Below are 19,689 nucleotides of genomic sequence, written 5' to 3'. Positions count from 1 at the left end.
CTTGAGAATTTGGGGCCCGTTGAGTTCGCGTTGCTTTCCCTTGGCAGTTAAGATCAGTGTCAAGTTTGCCTTGCAGCTCCTGGGTGCGCAGAGAGAGGGTGAGGATGACCGTGGCTGGGAAAGTGCTGCGTCCGGCCTCCCGCGGAGCATTCCTCAGCGTGCTGCTCCCCTTGGGCGAGCGCTTCTCATTTCCACTGTGTTCACGGGACTTTCTTTCTCTGCTCTCAGAACCACGTTACCAAAGCTGCTGCTAAAGCAGAGACCCATGGCTCCTCAGTCTTGGCTACCACCCCTCGACCCTCGCTTAGGGAGGGCGTCATGGGTCCCGGGGACCATGGGCCGTGGGGCACGTGCCCGAGCCTGGAGGATCCGTAGGATCTGCACCGTGGCCTCCGGACCTGAGCCCAGGCGTGGGAGCGGGGAAGGGCACTGGACGGGTCCGGCCTTAGGCCTGGCGCAGAGCCTGCCGTGCCGAGAAGCCTGCGTCAAGCTGTGGCCGCGCGGTTGGCACGAACCCTGGCCTGCATCCCACCCCTGTTTCCGGCGATCCGGGCTCCAGTGCTCCAGTGGATCCAGGCGACAACTCCAGGGGGGTAAGGACTTCGTGGGCTGGCCGTCCGCGCCGCTGGCAGAGCAGCTCCATGGCTGCTGCTCCAGCGGCGCTGATGCGAGCCGGAGAGACCCGTCCTTTGTTTAAACACACACCAAATCCTGCACACGTTTCGCTTCGAGTCAGCAAGGCTGGAGTTGCTGAACTTTTCTGCTATGAATGAGCGGTCAAAAACCAAAAGGTTCTTTAAAACAAGTATTTAACACACACACAAAGCCGCAAAGAAAGAAACGGATTAAAATACGAGAAAGGTAGAAATCACAAAGCCCGAATTTAATAGATTTTTTTAACGCGATGACTTTAAATCCTACTGTTTAAACCGCATTAAATCCCGCAACTCCAGGGTATTTTGAATCTAATGGTGGTATTTTTATGTTTCTTATTTAACACACTCTCTTCAGATACACGCGGTATCTGATTTGTCTTTCCTCAACGCCGGCCCAGCCTAGACGAAAATTTGCTTTATAAAGACTGTCATCTCGAAAAACAGCCCACTACCCCCTCACTCGGGCCTGGGTTTGGAGATAACAAAAGAGCTCTGGGAGGTAATAATTACCGTCATTAGTTCTCAAAGGAGGCAGCCACTGAATGGGAAGGGGAGGCGGGCCAGCGCTTGGGGAGAGCTTTCGAAGGCCCTTCCTCGAGTAAGGGAAGAGAAAGCCACGCGCCAGGGGCTGCCGGAGGTGGCCGGTTTCCTTGGCTGACCTATTTTTTGTCCGTAGTTTACCCAGAAATTGCGTTGCAGGCCTGCCGAAGAATAGTGCGCGCTACAAGTTTTCCCTGGTGTCCTCCCAGCGCTTAGGTGTCAAAGGACAAAGAAGGAGAGATGGAAAGAGAGAAGGAAAAAGGAGAGAAAACAAAGAAATTAAAAAAAAAAAGGAGAACAAAAACATTGCAACCGTTCACCGCACGTGTTTGCTATTCTCTTTTCTAGTCCCACTTAAAAAGGTGGGGGAGGAGGGATGGATTTTAGGGAGGGGTCCAACTGCCTCTCTGTCCAGCATCCGGCTGGGCTGCCAAGGCTCTGGCCTGCAGGAGCCACTCTGGAAGCTTGGACTGAGTAGGCCCGGCCACGAAGCAGAGCTCATTTTTCCCCCTAAGGCTTCCTGGTGGTGGGTGGACGGGTGAGAAGCGGACGAGGGGGCCGGGCCACCTCAGGTTACAGGTCCCCCTCCATCGCCCACCCCAGGGTATGGTGCTCGGCAGCGCTGCTTTCGTGGGTGCCTAGGCCGGGCGCAAGCACAGCCGTGCCGACGGTCCACACCGCGGAGGTGGCTCCTCGCTCCGGATGGAGGCCGCGGCGTGAACCCAGGTTACGGACCGGGGCCTGAGCGCACTTGGCCTCGGAGCTCAGCCCTGCCGCAGTGGGAGGTTTCCCCTTGCGCAGGTCCTCCTGGTAAAAGGAAGAGGTTGTCCACGTCACCGCTGGGGACCTTTCCGTGCCAACTGTTTGGGATGGAGACAACCGTACCACCCACCGGGCGAGTGGCGCAACTAACGCTCTCGGCCAGCTGCACGCGCCCTCACTCTCCCCTCGAATACTCTTCCCAAGTTCCCTGGCTCGGGGCCGCGGGAGCACGAGCCGGGGACGCCGGCAGAAGAGACAAGCCCCCTTCCAGCCAAAACGCTGCTCCCACCTCCGCCGTCCAAGATACCACCGCACCCCTTTCCATCACCCTCTCCGGGCTGTGTAGACGCAAAGGGCGTCACTTCCATAGAAGAGCTTAACCTGGGTTTTTAAATAAGATGCAGTCGACTGAAGAAGGCAAAAGGCTGCCTGCCCACCGCCCTCCTCTCCGTCTTACATACACTAAAATCCAGAGCAGTGGAGACGGCCCCAGATCTGCAGACTAGGAGAACCTTAAAAATCCGACCGTTCAGCTCGGTGACGGGACTAAAATTTTTATAGGCGGGGCCAGAGGAGGACACCTCGGTTGGGAGGGCTGTGCGGGGTGAGAGAGAGAGTCTGTGTGAGCGAGCGCGCTGTGTTGCTGGACTTGGAGCTTTGTCTAGAGGCCACGTTTGTGTCTCACTTATGGGGTTCTACGTTAGATGGTAAGTTTGGGATGGCTGGGGGGAGGGGCGTTGTTCGCTGATGGAGACCGAAGACACCGCACCCTCCCTCCCTGGGCGCTGCCACCTGCCACCAGCACAGCCGGACAGCAGGAGCCTGGGCCCAAGGCCCAAGGGGGAATCCAGCGGACCAGCCCCGAAAGCCGCGAAATTTCCAAGGCACTTCCTTTATTTAATAACCTTAATGACCAAGGGAAAGGATGAAGTTCATCTTCAAAGCCACCCCTCGCCCCCCGCCCCGGCTTTGTTCTGTCCTCACAGACTCAACCCGTCAGCGAGGACGCCGCAGGCCTGGCAGAGCCGTTTCCGAGAAAGACGAAATCTGTGAAGTTACCCAAGAGGAGAGAGGAGGGGTCGGCGAGAGCTCAGGCGCAGTCGGGTCCACAGGAGTCGCAAACAAGTGAACAAAGAGACACATTGGGGGCCAGGGCCAGGGATGCCCAAACCGGCGGCTGGTGGGAGTGGAGGATGCGGGAGCGCGGAGACGCGGCGTCCGAAGGGCTCTCCGCCCTCCGAGCACCAGAGGCTGGCCCGGGCACTCGAGGGGTGAGCACAGCGGGCAGCCCCCGCCAAGGCCAGGGCTGCGGCCCCAGCGCCTGATGGCGCAGTGCCTGAGGATCCCCCGCCTCGGCCCCGGCAAGCTCCGCAGTCTCGGGCACATGCCGACGGCGCTGGCCGCCGAGCAGCGGGGCTACACATGCTGAACGAGGCGCCGGCGCTGGGAGGTTTTGCGCAGGAGCCTCCTGTAGTCGTAGGGGCTGGCGGTGGGCCCATTCTCCTCCTCCTCGCGGTCCCCCGCCGCCCAGCACCTGCGAGCGAGACCCGGGGCCGAGCATCAGCGGCGCCACCGCGCGCCGCGCATCCCCGCCCACCCCGAGTCAGGCGGGTCCTCCTCCCACACCTCCCACCAAACTGCGGGCGTTTCATAACCGCACGTTCAAGACAGCAGGGCAGTGACCAAACGGATCTGCGACATCGCCTCAGCAGGTTTTCAAAACTCCTGAGCGAGGAGCAGAAGGGTTGGTGGAACCTGGTGGAACCCGGTTGTTTGAATGACAGCTAAGTAAAGCATCAGAAGGTGTAGTTCAGAGAGGTGAGTTTGGTTTGGCTTGAAATAAATTCACAACCAATAAACAAACACTTTAGTACGTTCTGGTCAAACAGGAAACTCAAGGTGCCTATACAGACAACCATCATTTTGCAACTGCTCAGTTGTTTCCTTAAAACGCTGCCCCCAAATGTGACCCACCCCTCTGTTAGCCGCAAGGAGTGGGTCCTGTCAGCTTTTTTAATCCTTCCACGTTTTCAGGGAGGCTGCTGGGTCACCTTCCTGAACCCACTGCTGGGAAGCCCTTCCAACGTTTACCTTTAGGGTCTGCAGCTTGCCTGGGGAAGTGGGGAGCTCCCTAAAATGCAGCTACAGTCATTCTTTCATTTATTCATCAGCCACCAGCGTAGGCGATGGGTGAACACAAGTCCCTGCTTTCCCAGCGTTTCCCGTCTAGTGCGGGAGAGGACCATGGACAGCTCCAACACACCAGGGGGCGGAAGGTCTACAGAGTCTACAGAGAAGTAAAGCAGGTTCATGGGGAAAGGCTGAGGCGTGTGTGTGTGTGTGTGTGTGTGTGTGTGTGTGTGTGTGTGTGTCCAAGCAATTTCATAGAGGGTGATCAGGAAAGGCCTCTCTGATAAGGTGACATTGGACGAGAGGCCTGAAAGAACGGGAGGAGAGTCAGGCAGATCTCTTGGGGAAGGGCAGTCACTCCAGGATGATGCAAGACCCATGTAAAGGTCCCAAGATGAGGGTGCGTATTGTGTTCATGGCACAACAAGGAGGCCACTGCGGCATGAATGGGGCAAGCAAGGCGGAGAATAGAGAGGGACGAGAGCAGGAGGAATGAGGGGACAGTGTGACAGACAACATAGAGCTGTGAGACCATGGCAAGAATTTGAATTTTACTTAGAGCAAGAGACAAACTGGAGGTTTCCGAGTTGAGTGGTTCAGTGGAAGTAAGGAGGCCTGTTAGAGACACTGTAATAGTCTTCAGCAAGACTGGCAGGCTTAGGCTTGTGGAGGTTAGAATTGGTCAAATTTTACTTATCTTGGTAGGTCAATCTGGAAGAGTTTGCTGAATGGATGTGGGGTGTAAAAGAAAGGAATCAAGAATGTCTCCAAGGTTCTTACCTTAAACCATAGGAAAAGTGAGGTTGCCATTTAACGATATGGGGAAGGCTACAGGAGAGCCCCTCATGGGGGAGGGGGAGATAAAGATTTTGGTTTCAGTTGTGCTAACTTTGAGATACTTACTAGATATTCAAGAGAAGATACTGAATAGGCGGTTGGATATATAAGCCCTGACCTACGCTAGAGATTTCAGTTTGGCAATTTTAGGTAAATAGATGACCTTTAAGGTCATGAGAGTATGTGTTGATGATGCAAACAAAGGACTGGGACTCTCCAGTGTTGAGAGATCAGTGAAATGAGGAGGAATCAGCGAAGAAGAATGAGAAGCAGAGGGTGAGGTAGGAGGCAAACCAAGGGAAGGAGCTGCTGTCCTGGAGGCCAATGAAGAAAACGTTTAAAGAAAGAGTGTCAAATGCTGCTGATAGGGTGAGATAAGGATTGAGAATCATCACTGGATATGGTGACCTTGGCAGGGACAGTTTCCATGGAATGATGGGAATGGAAACTTGAGTATGGTGGCTCAAGAAAGGATGGGAAGAGAGGCCCAGGAGGAGGTAGGATCTCGCCCATCTATTTACTCTTCTGCTGTAATGAAGAGCAGGAATACGGGTGTTCTGGAAAGTCAAGGATGACTTCCAGATCGAGTCAAAGGTACTTTTTATGATGCGTCCAATTGGATCATGTTCGCACATTGTCAGAAATGATTTGGTAAAGAGAACAAACATTCAAGGTGCAGAAGAGAGAGGGGACAGTTGCAGGACAATGTTCTGGTGGACATGGAAGGACTAGAATTCAGTGCACAAAGGGAAGGTTTGGTCTTAGCTACAAGGACAGTCATCCATGTTATCACTGACTACCTTGCACTTGCTTTCATTCATTCAAATTCATGAGACACTCAAATCATCATTGCTTTTGTCCCTGATTCCCAGACCTGCTCATGCCTTCCTGGTGTACTTGGGTGGTGTGTGTGTGTGTGTGTGTGTGTGTGTGTGTGTGTGTGTGTGTGTGTGTGTGTGTGTGTGTGTGTGTGTGTGTGTGTGTGTATGTGTTTATGTTCAGATAAATATATATATATATTTATTTATTTATCTGAGTACACTATACAGAGAGAGTATGTATTATATAATATACATAAATATTTTATCAGAATAATATATTAGTATCTATATAAAATATGTACTATATATTTCTATATAGGATAAATATATAATATTTATTAGATAATTTAATATATATAATAAGATATATAAAATATTCTTTCTACAATAACATCTTCCAACATATAGCTTGGCCTGAAGCTTCTCTAATTGTCCCAAAAGGTCCTTTAGAGCTGTTTTTCTGTTTTGTTTTTGTTTTCTATTTTAAAGCCAAGATCCTATCAAGGTTGACCTACTGCACTTGGTTGTTTTGTCTCTTTAATCTTCCTTAGTTTAGAAATATCCCACCTTGGAGTTACCTGTCTGCAGGGTTAGATAAGAATCCTTTCTCTCTCAAGTCCAGATCCTCAGAGACAGATATAAGGATCGTATCTTGGACAGGACTGCATCACTCCCTCCTCAAGCACCCAGCGTGGGTGCTAAAGGTTATCAGCTCTAAATTCACAAAGGCCTGTGTTCAAATTCTAACCCCATCATTTATTATCTAGGTGACTGTTTGCAGTATGAAACTAAGCAGGCTTAGCTTCCTCATCTGTAAAATAGGGCAAGGAGAGTAACCATCTCGCTAGCTCCTGTGAGGGTTAAATGAGATAAGAGCAAAGGTAACAGGATAAGAGCACAGCCTAGCACACCGCGAGCGCTCCGCTGAGGTGAGCTCCCAGCTTCTAGTCTAATGAACTGCCTTGACATCCAGAGACGCCACTGGAACACCAGGGAGTGAACACGTTCACAGCAGATGTGTGCCTGCCGCTGCGGGGAGGGGAGAACACGCCTGAGGGGAGGCAGACTGGCTTGTTAAAACGGGAAGTGGGTGCGTCAGTGAGAAGCCATTTGAGCAAAGAGTGAAAGCCCTTGGATTTTAGTTCACTCACTCAATGTGGGACTTCGGGCAAGTCCCTTAATCTCTCGGGCACTTGGTAATTCTCCCATATAGAACTCTGTGGTTGGACCAGAACATCTCTAAGCTCCAAGATGGAAGAATACATCTTCTTTTGGAGACAAGGGGCAGAAACCATAGTTCTGGACAAGCAAATAAAGATGATGACAGCCACCATTTATGGAACACCTCCCCGGCGCCATGTCTCGCATTAAGTGCCCCGTATTCATCGTTTCATTTAATCTCTCCAACAACACGGCGAGGCAACTAGTAAATCCTTTTGCAGATGTGAAAACAGAAGCTTAAAGAGGTCTAGTAACACTGCAAGGTCACTCAGCTACTAAGTGGCAGAATTGGGACCCAAATCTGAGACCATCTCGCTCTAAACCCTCTTCTCTTAACCACATAGCACACTGTGCAAGAGGCAGCTATGTGGGGGGTCTGCGTGCCCTGGGCTGACAGGGTGTTCACTTAGGATTTTGGAAAAACAGCTTTTCATTGCCTGGCGCTGCTCCCATTTCTCATATACCACATGTCCATCTTATTGTGTGCCCTCAATTTCAAAACTTTACAAAGAATTTTTTGGGGAAAGAAAAAAACATTCCCAAAGTAGTAAGTAAGCTACAAATGGTTTAAGTTAAATGTCAAACAAAGTTGGTGGCAAAGTGAAAATCAAATCCAAAATACATATTTCTGTATGAATATTTCTCCTCAATTTTTTGTTTTTGGTCTGACATCACTGATTCTGAGAAATTACACAGCATAATCGAGAAACCAATAAGTAAATGAAATCACACTGGTTAGAGCTTAAACACAGGTTTTGGATATTATTAAACACAGATATTGTTTATAATTATATAGTATGACCACATAATTTATCATCCAAACCAAACAACTTTTAAAAGGGAGTGCTTTTGATGATTACACCAAGAAAACAGGTAAAAACCGGGATTGTGCTAGAAAAACTGGGATGTCTGATTACCTTACCATAATCCTTATGATTTTACTTTTAAACAACACATCAATCATAAGACGCAATGCTCAGTAAGAACGCTTTGTCATTAGTCCATACGTAAATGAAAATGCTTTAGAAATGGAATGGTGAGTATAAAATTGAAAATGCTGTACTTCAACGTACGTTTATTACCTTTCATCAGCTTTAAAACATTGATTCTGGAGTTCTTGCTGTTGTCTTCGTTCTCTTAAACTAAGGTTGTGTTCCTCTGGTCCAGGATGACTGGGCAAAATTTCCTTATAATAGAAATCTTCCAAATCTAATAATTTTCCCTGACTGCAAATGAACACATAAACACACCACAGTATCAAGCTGTCTACTCACTTAAACTTACAAGATACTTGTTTTCTTCGTTTAAAGTATTTACGATAATTAAGCAGTAACACATGTATGTCAACAGGAATGAGAGAGGTCTTGAAATGTGCAAAAACAGTATATACCGTAAATTAAAAAGAAAAACAAACCCCTCACTTCTTACCTTTAAGAGGGCATTAGCTGCTGGGACAGCCTTTCCAAGTTCTACCACTTTCCAAGTTCAACTTGGCACAAAACTAGTAGTTACTAGATAGCCGGTGATTATAATGCTCACTTGGCCAGTCTACATCAGGACTCACAACTGACCCTTGGGCCACCATGAGGAAAGCTGGCCTTTATGTACTAACACAAGCACTTCCCAATTTTATCAGCCCACTGAGGCACATCATGTGTCATGAGCTTACCTTACTTCCTTCACAGGTAACCTTCTGTCCTTCCCTACCCCTGTGTCTTTAGGGGACTGATTTCTCTGCTAGATTTTAATTTCTGCACACAACACACACACAGGGGTGTGTCCTCAACCGTTTTCATTCTTGGATCTAGTCAAACTGCACTCTGGTTCCTGTGGTACTCGGTATCTCTGGTCTGATGGAACTTCATCTAAGGTCAACAGGTGTCAGTCTGAAAAACTACTGGGTGTTACAGTACTTTGGGGAAAAGTGCTTTTCAAGTTAAGATACCAATCTATAAATGAACTTTCAGAATGCCACTGATTCATAAATCGGAACTCTGTGTCCACTCATGCTTAATAGAAGAACCCTCGATTGTTTTGAGCAGTGTCCGGAAATTCGTTGCTTGAAATATAATATTAAAAGAGTAAAGCGCTGGTGGGCTGAAATGTTATAGGGAAAGGGGAATAGCGTGAATAGAAGTGGGCCACACACGCAGGTGACAAAAACCTCATCTTCCTAACAAATACGTAAACATTATAAAAAGTGATTTAGCTTGTGTTGAAGAACAAAAAAGTACAAAGAGTTTGGGGAAAGAAAGTTCATGAACATGAGCATGCTCAAACTGCTCAATCAAAACCATATTAATGGGACAAGAAAAGCAAATTCCATACTGGACGGTACAATTTATTAAAAACTGTTTGAGTTCTCAGTAAATAACTTGCACTGTGTTATCTCAGTATATTTCCGATAGGTAAGATCTTATAAATTACATATAAACCTCATATGTATAATATAAATGTATTGAGAGCACACTACTTCCCCAAATCTATCCGCATAAAATGGGTGGGTTTTAATCACAATTTGAACATATGGAGTATATTTTGGTTTGAGAAGATGACATTAAAGTTAGACGTAATAATTACCTATCTTTCCTCGATCTTCGTTTTTCTTCTTGGATTGACTTCTAAACAGAATAGAATAATTAAAAAAGACTCTATATCATATTATGATCTTAATAGGATTAATTTATACATTACTATAGTATTAACATATAAATGTATTCCTATAAAGCTGATTTAGAAATAAGCAAGTGGATAAAATATATTTACAATCTAAAGAAATTGTACTCAATTAAAAATTTTAGTTTACTCAAATTTTACTAATTATGAATTTGTGTTGCTGTTTTTTTTTAACCAGGCCGGGAATGAAATTAATCTTTGCATCCCATATAAAAGAAGAGTTTACCACACAGTGGTGACCAGTCTATACAAGATTACATAACGTCTATCTACCTACAAATGGGGACAAAATGTCAGACTTTCTGGAAAGTCTATCTCTCTATCACAAATGTAGTTGTATTTAGGCAGGTTAATTAGGCTGCTTTGATGTCATCCTTGTCTGCAGGTAAAGCAGATGGGTGGATAGTTAGGGCAGCTGCAACAGGACACAGAAGAATGGAAATCTGACTTCATTAACCTATAGGAGCCCACTTATGGCATAAGAGTAGCAGCATGGATGACACATATGTTCACTGCAAAATGTTTTTTCATAATTGGAAATTTGATGTATCACGGCATACTTTAGAATGTTTAAGTATAAAAATAACTAGATATATTTTAATCAGTAATTCAATTTGAACAAAGTGGTATTTCATTTAATCTTACATATAAAGCAGTATTCTCTTTTGTATTGTGACATTAGTCACGTGTTTCACTGTGTTCTAGCTCAATGCATTTGAACTCCTATATTTACATGTTGAAAAGAAGATATATGTCTTTTAGGCTGAGAAAACAAATACCACACTCACCTTGAACAAGCTTAAGATATTATAATTGTGGCAACCCTAATGCAAGTATCAAGTTGGGTGGCACCATAAAAGTGCAAGATAAAAAAAATGTCAATTAATAATGGTTTGTGGGCTTCCCTGGTGGCGCAGTGGTTGAGAGTCCGCCTGCCGATGCAGGGGACGCGGGTTCATGCCCCAGTCCGGGAAGATCCCACATGTCACAGAGCGGCTGGGCCCGTGAGCCATGGCCGCTGAGCCTGCGCGTCCGGAGCCTGTGCTCCGCCACGGGAGAGGCCACAACAGTGAGAGGCCCGCATGCCGCAAAAAAAAAATAAAATAATAATAATAATGGTTTGTAAATATCTAGGGTTTTCCCAAGTTATCCTTAGACATACTGAATCATTTTTTTCTCATAACTTATCATTTGTAATAACTTAAAATGTTAGATGAGGCAAATAGTTCATAGTTCCTTTTATTCTTATCGTTGGTATTTTAGTGGGTGGATGAGGTGGAAATGAATGCTTTCCTGCATCAAGTCTGGGAGTGGACCATTCAGGAAGTAACAATGTAAGGGGCAGGACACCAATTACATTCCTGTCCTTCCCGCTTCCTGTTACTTCACATTTTTGACACAGTGCCCTAGGCTAGGAGGTGCTTACAAATAATGCTATTACCAGCATAAGCACAACGGCCCCTAGCAGTTCAGTTAATGATCCCTGGGAGCAGGGTGGTGTTTGCTGTGGTGGTTGCCTTAACAGAAGAGGTCCTGCCTCCTTGATCATCTGAAAGAAACGTCTCTCTTGTCCTTGATAACCATTTTCTATAATCCAAAATGATGCTGAGTAACAGAGATCCCCTTTCTACAACCAAGAATCAAATAACGTTCCACCCTGGCGAGGACCCCTTTTTATTCTGGATCAGCACTTCCACCTGGGAGATGGTGTGGACAAGCTGGTTCTCAGTTACAGGAATTCTTAGAAGAGTAAATACTGTCTGGGCTTATTTCGCTCTTGCCTGTGCTAGAATAGTCTAATGAAATGTAATTCAATGATATATTTTTCCAAAAATTATTTAAGATGGTTTATAATAGAAGCAATTATGTAATCAAGGTAATAAAATAGGAGCTGTAAATCAGGAACAAAGCGGGAGGAAGAAATGAGTGTTAAGACAGAGCTTTACAGTTAGTTGTCTCTCAGTCCCCTAGGCTCTAGGGCTAAAGGGACGTATGAAATGGCATTATTGATCATGAAGAAGGATATTGCATTTCCTGGAAGAGGACTTAATATGAATTTTATCACACAGGACTGTATATTAGGAGCATTTACACACACACCTCGGAGATATTGCAGGTTTGGTTCCAGGCCACTGCAATAAAGCAAGTCACACAAATGTTTTTGGTTTCCCAGTGCATATAAAAGTTACGTTTACACTCTACTATAGTCTATTAAGTGTGCCATAGCATTATGTCTAAACAAATGCATACCTTATTTTAAAAATGCTTTATTGCTAGAAATGCCATAAAACTGCCGGTGGAGGGTTTGAAATACTACAAGAATTACCAAGAGACACAGAGACAGGAAGTGAGCAAATGCTGTTGGGAATATGGTGCCAATAGACTTGCTGAATGCAGGGTTGTGACAAACCTTCAGTTTGTAAAAAAAAGAAAAAAGAAAAAAACAGTACCTGTGAAGCACAATAAAGCGAGATATGCCTGAATTACTAAGACCAATGATGTTTGCAATCAGAGTTTTGATATGACAAATTACAAACCTGAGATTTTAAATGCAAAAGAAGAAGCAAATGTCCTATGGCCGTTTCTTATCAAACTAGAGTAAAGAAGAGAGAAAGACAAGGAAACAGAGATGACTTACGGAGGAGATATCCAGTGAGGATGTTTCTTGAGGAGGCCTTTGAAAGAACAGAGGTCTGAGCTCAGAGGACTGAAGAAGCCATTCCTCAGTCACTGCATCTCACTCCCTCTCCCTCCCACCTGACATAAAGAAATACATTTTATCGTAAGACTTTAAAATTCACCATTACATCATGGCGGACACAGTCTTACTTCCCTTTTGGAAATACACGAATATATAATGTATTCAGAGGCCTTCACAAGGATGAAGAGGGTAGCCAAAATATAGACATAACAAAAAAGGGACCTGGAAGTGGCCAAACCACCTACTGCTGTGGTTGAGGGAAAGCCCCAGAAAAATAATGGGACCGGAAGGGACTTGTGATGTGACGGGGTCCATTACTCACTTCCTGAGGAAGCTGTTGGCATGGAGTCATTTTGCTGATGGCTGCACAGCTTCTACGTGTTAGAGCAGACACCACACGCCGTGACAATGGGGCGTGAGCGTTCAGCTGATGTTCTCTCCTCCACAGCCACGTTTCTAAGCTTCAGCTTACTCTTATTTTGGACACGACAACAGCAACATTCCCCAGATGTAGGAGATTAAGAGCATCAAATCATAGAAGAGAGCTAGTATTGATGTTAAGGCAGTCGGAATGACCACCCTAAGTGGTGGCATCCAAGGAGAAACGAAAGCTGTATTAACAGGTGAGACATCTGTCAGCGCAGCTGCTCGTGTCGGGCAAGCATGAGGGAGGGGTGTCTTGTCCACAGCTCGGCAGCCTGAGAGCCTCGTCTAAAGTAAGTCGTGTGTTATTTAGCAAATAGTCTCATGACGAGCAACAGTGGGGCCATAAGAGTGAGCAAAGTCCCTGCCTTCCTGGAGCTTCTAGTCCACAGGGGAGAGTCAGCCAGGAGACAAGCAGATACATATCTATACCTGCTGTGAAGAAGAATTAAGTAGGGCCAGGAGGATACAGAGAGACAGGTGTTACTTTAGATACGGCTGTCAGGGAGCCTCTCTGCTAAGCATAGTTCTGAATAAAGTACAAACATTTTTGCTCACTACAGTGACCTGGGTCATGAAGAAAAGGTTTAAAATGTGCAGTATAATGTATTTGAGAAGGATGTTTGTGAAAACCATTTAAAAGTACTGAGAATGCTTTGATGGTTAAAGGGGGTAGGGCTCCATCACAGCTATAAATTTCACTTACGTGTAACACCCCAAATCTGGGTAAAGGCCAGATAAATATGAACCCATGGTGTGTTTTCACTTCAAATAATATACTAGTTTTCTATGTTTCACTGAAGCCACAGATTTCAAGACCCAGGGTTATAAAAAGGTTTCCAGTCACTGATAAATTAAGATGCATGAAAACAATTTATATTCATTTTAAAAATAACGGTACAATGACAAAGTAAGCTTCTTGGGGGCAGGGACTCATTTGTGAATCAGCTATATATATATATATATATAGTTGAATCAGTCTGCTGTATACCTGAAACTAAGACAACATTGTAAATCAACTATAGTTCAATTAAAATTGTTTTGAAAATAAGTAAAATTGACTGTGGTGATGGTTGTACAACTCTGTGATTATACTGAAAACCATTTAATTGTGTATTTCAGATGGATGTGTGTGTGTATGTACCCATAGTATATAGATGTGCGCATATGTACCCATAGTAATAAAAGGGTGCGTGTATGTGTGTGTGTGTGTGTGTGTGTGTACCCATGGTATATAGGGAGGTGTGTGTGTACGTACCCATAGTATATAGGGAGGTGTGTGTGTATTGCCCATAGTATATAGGTGAATGTATATATACGTATGACTGCCTTCGTGCATCACGTGGAATATATAAAACAAACACTAGGTACTCTGATATTTGAGGTTGGAGTCAGAGGGAGAATCTGAGCCAGAGACCAGGATTCAGGAATCAGGAGAAACTGATGTCATGGCAGCTGATGAAACTGTCCGAAGGCAATGAGATGAGAAGAGAATCTAAGATTGAACCCTAGGCAACACCAAGGGGAAGAGGACCCTTCCAAAGACACTGGAGAGAAATCAGCAGAGAGAAGGGAGAGGACTGGGAGATGGTTGATTTGAAAGTCAACCTTCATTTATGGCCGGGGAGGTGGGAAACTTAACTGCGACTCATGGGAAACATTCTCTGGGCTCTACAAGGACATGGAGGGCTGTTGCTGTCTTCACTGTGGCAGCAGGAAGTGAGAGGGGGAATAAGTATTGTAAATGGAAGGACCAGCAGGTGCAAAGGACTCAGGAGCGTGGGAGGCCACGCACTGGCAGAGGTGCCGGCAGTTAACCCTGGCCAGTGGGCACGGGGGCGAAGGAGTCTGGACTTGGTGCAGAAGGAGTTGCCGAGCCATTAGAGGGACTCTCCAGGGAGGAACACAATCAAAGTTATGGTCTAGAGAAATGTTCTGGTATGGCTTGCAGCTGAGATTAGAAGCAGTTAGGTGGGGCCTGAACTACTCCAGGTGAGGAATGAGACGGTCTGAAACAGGGTAGCTGCCGTGAGGCCAGAAGCAGAAGATGAATCAGAGCGAGGCTTTGTGGGGAGGAGTCCCACTTCAGCGTGTCTGATCAGCAGGCAAGATTCGGGATGCCTCGCAGTTTTGCTGGTTTAGGTAACCAGGCAGATGCTGGTGGCATTCACGGAGAACAGGAACCTAGAGGAAGGGCAGGCTGGCAGGGGTGATGCCGAGAGCTCCCAGGCTGCTCACCGTGAGTCAACGGGAGCTGGGAAACCAGAAGACCTCAGTACAATTAATGGCCCTGACAGCTAACAGGTGTCTTATCCGTGTCTTAGAATCCTGATCTGTGAGATGGGGATGCCACCCTCCAGGCTCTAAGATTCGATCTCACCATGTGTGTGAACACACCTCTCTCTAGGCCTGGGATTTAAAAGGTGTTCAATAAATGTCTCTTCCTCCCCCTTCCTTCTCCCCGTCCATTTACACTAAGGTTCCTCCCTGGAGAGCTCCTGCTGTGAGGCCCTTCTCTTTCTGGGTTGATAGTTGCACAGCAGCTCAGATTACAGGACCAGAAGAGAGAACTGTGGGAGGGCACAGGGGTTACAGGACTGCGGGAGAGGCGTGGACCCTGAGGAGGAGGGGTTGGCGGACAGCCAAGTGCCCAGACTGTCAGTCAAGGGAGGGGCAGGTAAGCAGAAACCGAGGCGCATCTCCTTTGCAAAGCCCTCCCTTTTGACAGGACTAGTGTGGTCAGTTTCCGCGCTGGTTGTTAGGGGAGGCCACGGCTCCCACCTGACAATGAGAGTGAGCCACTTACATGCAGGAGAGAATAGTACGTGGAGTCTTCGGGGTTATTTAGTGTTTTGGGTTTCCGGGGCCGCCTCGGAGGTCTCAGTATTTTTGGCCCCTCTCCTCTGGAGATACCTACAAGAAAGGCGATCATAAACAAGCACTCAGTTACAAAGGCTTTTGTGTTTGTGTTAAACAACAAATTATATACATACAACTGGGGCAAAAACTGGGAGAAAGAGGAAATTCCTTTGTTCCCCCCACCAACCCTTATTATATTCCTCATCATGTGTTTCCTTCCGATTGTCCAGTGGTCTAGGATTTTGAGAAGTTAAGGGGAAGAGAAGACGGGGAAGAAAAGAAACGCACAGTTCGATAATGTGGAATGGCAGCTGAGGGTGGATGGAGCGAGCAGACAAAGCTGCCGTAAAATCTCTAGGAAGGAGGATTATGCTCATAGAATCTCGTTGTCTCCTTGCCTCCCCGTCACTGGCACTACAGAGTGACCCATCCATCCTTCCATCCATCCATCCATCCATCCATCCATCCATCCATCCATCCATCCATCCATCCTTCCATCCATCCATCCTTCCATCCATCCATCCATCCATCCTTCCATCCATCCATCCATCCATCCATCCATCCATCCATCCATCCCTCCCTCCCTCCCTCCATCCATCCATCCATCCATCCATCCATCCATCCAAACACGGCATGATCCTCACTTTTAAAGTACCACCTCATATTATGACCCAAACCAAGAGACAGCTCAACTGCAGGCTGGACACATATTCACCAATATTCAGAATCTCAAACTATTAGAATGTTCAGATCAGACTTTAGAATCCTTGGCCAAGAAAGAACTAGGTTTGTCCTCTTCTCCCTGCTCTTTCTCTGATAGAGCCAAGTCCTCAAACCTGCAGCAACATCATCAGAGTTTCTGAGGATCTTCACACTTTGCTGTCAGTGCTTTTGTTACAAGTGGCCTTATGTCTACAGAGTTAATAGGCCGCTTACAAACCATTTCTGTCTATTTTTCATGATTCTTGACCACCTCATCCCCTAAGTGCATTTGTGATAAATGTATCAGGGTTGGGTTGGGAGTAGGGGATGGGTGCTCACTGGAGAATGGCTTACCTTCAACAGATATCGGAGCACACACTTCTCAGCCGGACTTTAAGGGCATCAAGGGATCATTATTGCATATAATAATGGGGCAACAATAATTCCTAATCCTCAGAGATAGAAATACACAGAGGAACTGAATGATTCCAAACGATTCTAATCAGATCAAGTCAAATCTAATCAAATCAATGAATGCTCCACACTTACTACGTGTGAGCAGCCGTGACAGGCAGCGTAAGACCGCTCCAACCAGGAGGGAGACTCACAGATGCCTAACTTTCTAGTCCCAGCCCCAGCTCACTGTGTGAACATATTTATCACAAGAGCATTCATATCCTAATGTTATCCAACTCATTCATTTTAAAATTTATGGGAAATTGCTGGATGACAAAGATAGATCAGCTAGTTGGGAGTATGTCATCGTGGTGTAAGGCATGGAACAGTGCAAACCAGGACAATCATTCGTTACCGTCCTTTTTAGAATAAAACAAAAGAAAACAGGATCTTTGTTAATGAGACCACGTTAATAGAGATCAGTTATAGATAGGAGTAGAAGTACTTTTCCAACCAATCCCTGGAGGTTCATCTCCCATTCTCTCTCTGTCTTTTCCTCCAAAGGAGTAGAGAGAGGAGGTGGAGGGAATCCAGATACCGGAGCCCTAGCCGAATCCCGTCTTAGACCATCACAGGCGCGAGGAAAGATGGTAAAACCTGAATTCTCGCCACCACCAAAAACAGTGGTCTTTTATTATTTTCCTTCTCCTTATTTATCCTCTCTCCCACGGCTGATTTATTTATTTATTTATTTATTCTGTGGTATGTGGGCCTCTCACTGTTGTGGCCTCTCCCGTTGCGGAGCACAGGCTCCGGACGCGCAGGCTCAGCGGCCATGGCTCACGGGCCCAGCCGCTCCGCGGCACGTGGGATCCTTCCGGACCGGGGCAGGAACCCGTGTCCCCTGCATCGGCAGGCGGGCTCTCAACCACTGCGCCACCAGGGAAGCCCCAGGGCTGATTATTAAACAGCTCTTATTGGCTCTTGCCAAGTTTTATTATTTTTAAATGTATTGGCCATATGCACTTACATATCTTATTTGAGTCTGAATGGCAAGAAACATTAAAATATAGTATCAAGTTATGTTTTTAGAAACATAAAGGTGACCAGGGACTAAATTTTAACTTGACTTTAATATTATTTAAAGTCTGAATTAAAATATCAGAATATTACTATTGTAATAGCAATTAAATAAATTTAAGGTGGCAAAGAACCTGAATAAATGCCACGAAAGGGAAAAACAAACAGATTCTGGGAATAAAGGAAGTCTTGCTCTTTCTTCATTTTCTCATCAAATGTTGCCATTCTGTCTGATTTCTATCACCAAGACTCTATAGAACCTGCCTTCTAGACAGTCAAGGGTGACCACTTTACTGCCCAAGCCAAAGGCCACTTTTCTGTCCTTATTATCTCTGACTTCATGACCATTTAACATTATCGACCACCCCTTCCCTTCATGACTGAGGGTGAGGTTTCTGCGCGCAAGACACCTTATCTCATTTACCTTTGTATTCCTGGCACTTAAGGAAATGCCTGACACATAGTAAGTGCTTAATAAATGTTTGCTGGATGCGTAAACAATCCTTTGCCTCCTGGAATGAATCATGGTGCTCCCAGCTCCTTGTACGTTGCACAATGACCCCCTACAGATGATTTCCCAATCCATAACTCGGCTAGAACCTCTCATCCACCAGAGCTCGGCCCTAATTTCCTACCCCTGTTGAATACGTGCATCTCAAACTCTCAGACTCAGGTGAGTCAGGGGTCATCTTTCTTCTCCATCTAAGATTCTGTACACCACGACCTTAATGGCACTGTATTTCTGTCCCCCAGGTTTGTAATAGTGATGTCACCCGCGCCTAATTCCTCTTCTTCGTTTCCTGGAAGCAGGCAATCAGCAAATTCTGTCAACTTTTTTGACACATTTTTTAAAATGCCTAATACTCATCCACTAGTTCTTGCTTACCCTTGCTACCATCCTGGGCTAAACTGCTCATTTAACAACCGTGGCAGCGTCTTAATGCGCCCTGTGCTTTATCTCACACATGAAAACCAGATTTTCCTTCCTTAAATACCATGATGAAATTCCACTTTCCAAAAATTCGTGATGCTTTTTTCCTTCTCCATTAAACCGAAACCTCTCCTAAATCCAAGTTACTTACAATCTCAGCCATTCCAATTTATCTCCCACTTCCCCCCAAAATGAACTACCTCCTCTGGTCAGCCTCGTTACCTAACTGGAACCCCAGCACACCACGTTTAGAGCTGTAACTTTGCTTATTCTCGTCTCATAGAAAGGTTTTTCATGGCCTCACTGAAATCTTAAGCATTCTTCAATGCCTGTCTCCACCTCCGCCTCTTCCATGAAGCTTTCACAGATGGCCCAGTCATCTCCGTCTCACGTAAACATCAATGGTACTCACAGGCTGTGCAATTTATTTGAAACGTGTTATGGGCTGAATTGTGTCCCCTCAAAATTCATACACTGAAGTCCTAACCCCCAGTTCCTCAGAATATGAAGGTGTTTGGAGAAAGGGTCTTCAAAGTGAGGTCACTATGGCCTCACTAATTCAGTATGCTCGGTGTTCCCGTAAGAAGAGGAGATTAGGACACAGACACACACAGAAGGAAGACCATGCGGAGACAGAGGGAGAAGACGGCATCTATAAGGCAAGGAGAGACCTCAGAAGAAACCAAACTTGCCAACACGTTGATCTTGGGCTTCTAGCTTACACAACTGTGAGGAAATAACATTTCTGTTGTTTAATCCCCCAAGTCTGTGGAACTTTGTTATGGCAGCCCTAGCAAAATAATGCAACACTTAATCTCATACTTCTTACTATTTTTACCTATGACTTAAAAAAAATAGTGCGACCATATGTTTTTGGATGGTGGGCATTATACCTTAGGATCTGATGCCCTCATGCTTCTTCACTGGATATGTACAGGTGGTAGGTGTTTGGAG

At 45.9% G+C, this 19,689-nt stretch overlaps 1 protein-coding gene across 1 annotated transcript in view; it reads right to left on the bottom strand.

The window, feature by feature from the left end:
• Window positions 1–3,374: 3,374 nt before the first annotated feature.
• MYO3A (myosin IIIA) overlaps window positions 3,375–19,689 on the bottom strand; it is a gene marked incomplete at both ends in the record, with an annotated part of 171,340 nt that continues 155,025 nt past the window's right edge. Inside the window, 4 exons of the mRNA XM_082648314.1 lie at window positions 3,375–3,492; window positions 8,050–8,193; window positions 9,548–9,588; window positions 15,574–15,680. Coding sequence (XP_082504440.1) covers window positions 3,375–3,492; window positions 8,050–8,193; window positions 9,548–9,588; window positions 15,574–15,680 — 410 coding nt within the window. The remainder of the gene's footprint in view (window positions 3,493–8,049; window positions 8,194–9,547; window positions 9,589–15,573; window positions 15,681–19,689) is intronic.

Source organism: Grampus griseus (assembly GCF_964374135.1).
Source record: "Grampus griseus genome assembly, chromosome: 2".
Lineage (NCBI taxonomy): Eukaryota > Metazoa > Chordata > Mammalia > Artiodactyla > Delphinidae > Grampus > Grampus griseus.
This window is presented reverse-complemented; position numbering and strand designations above follow the sequence as displayed.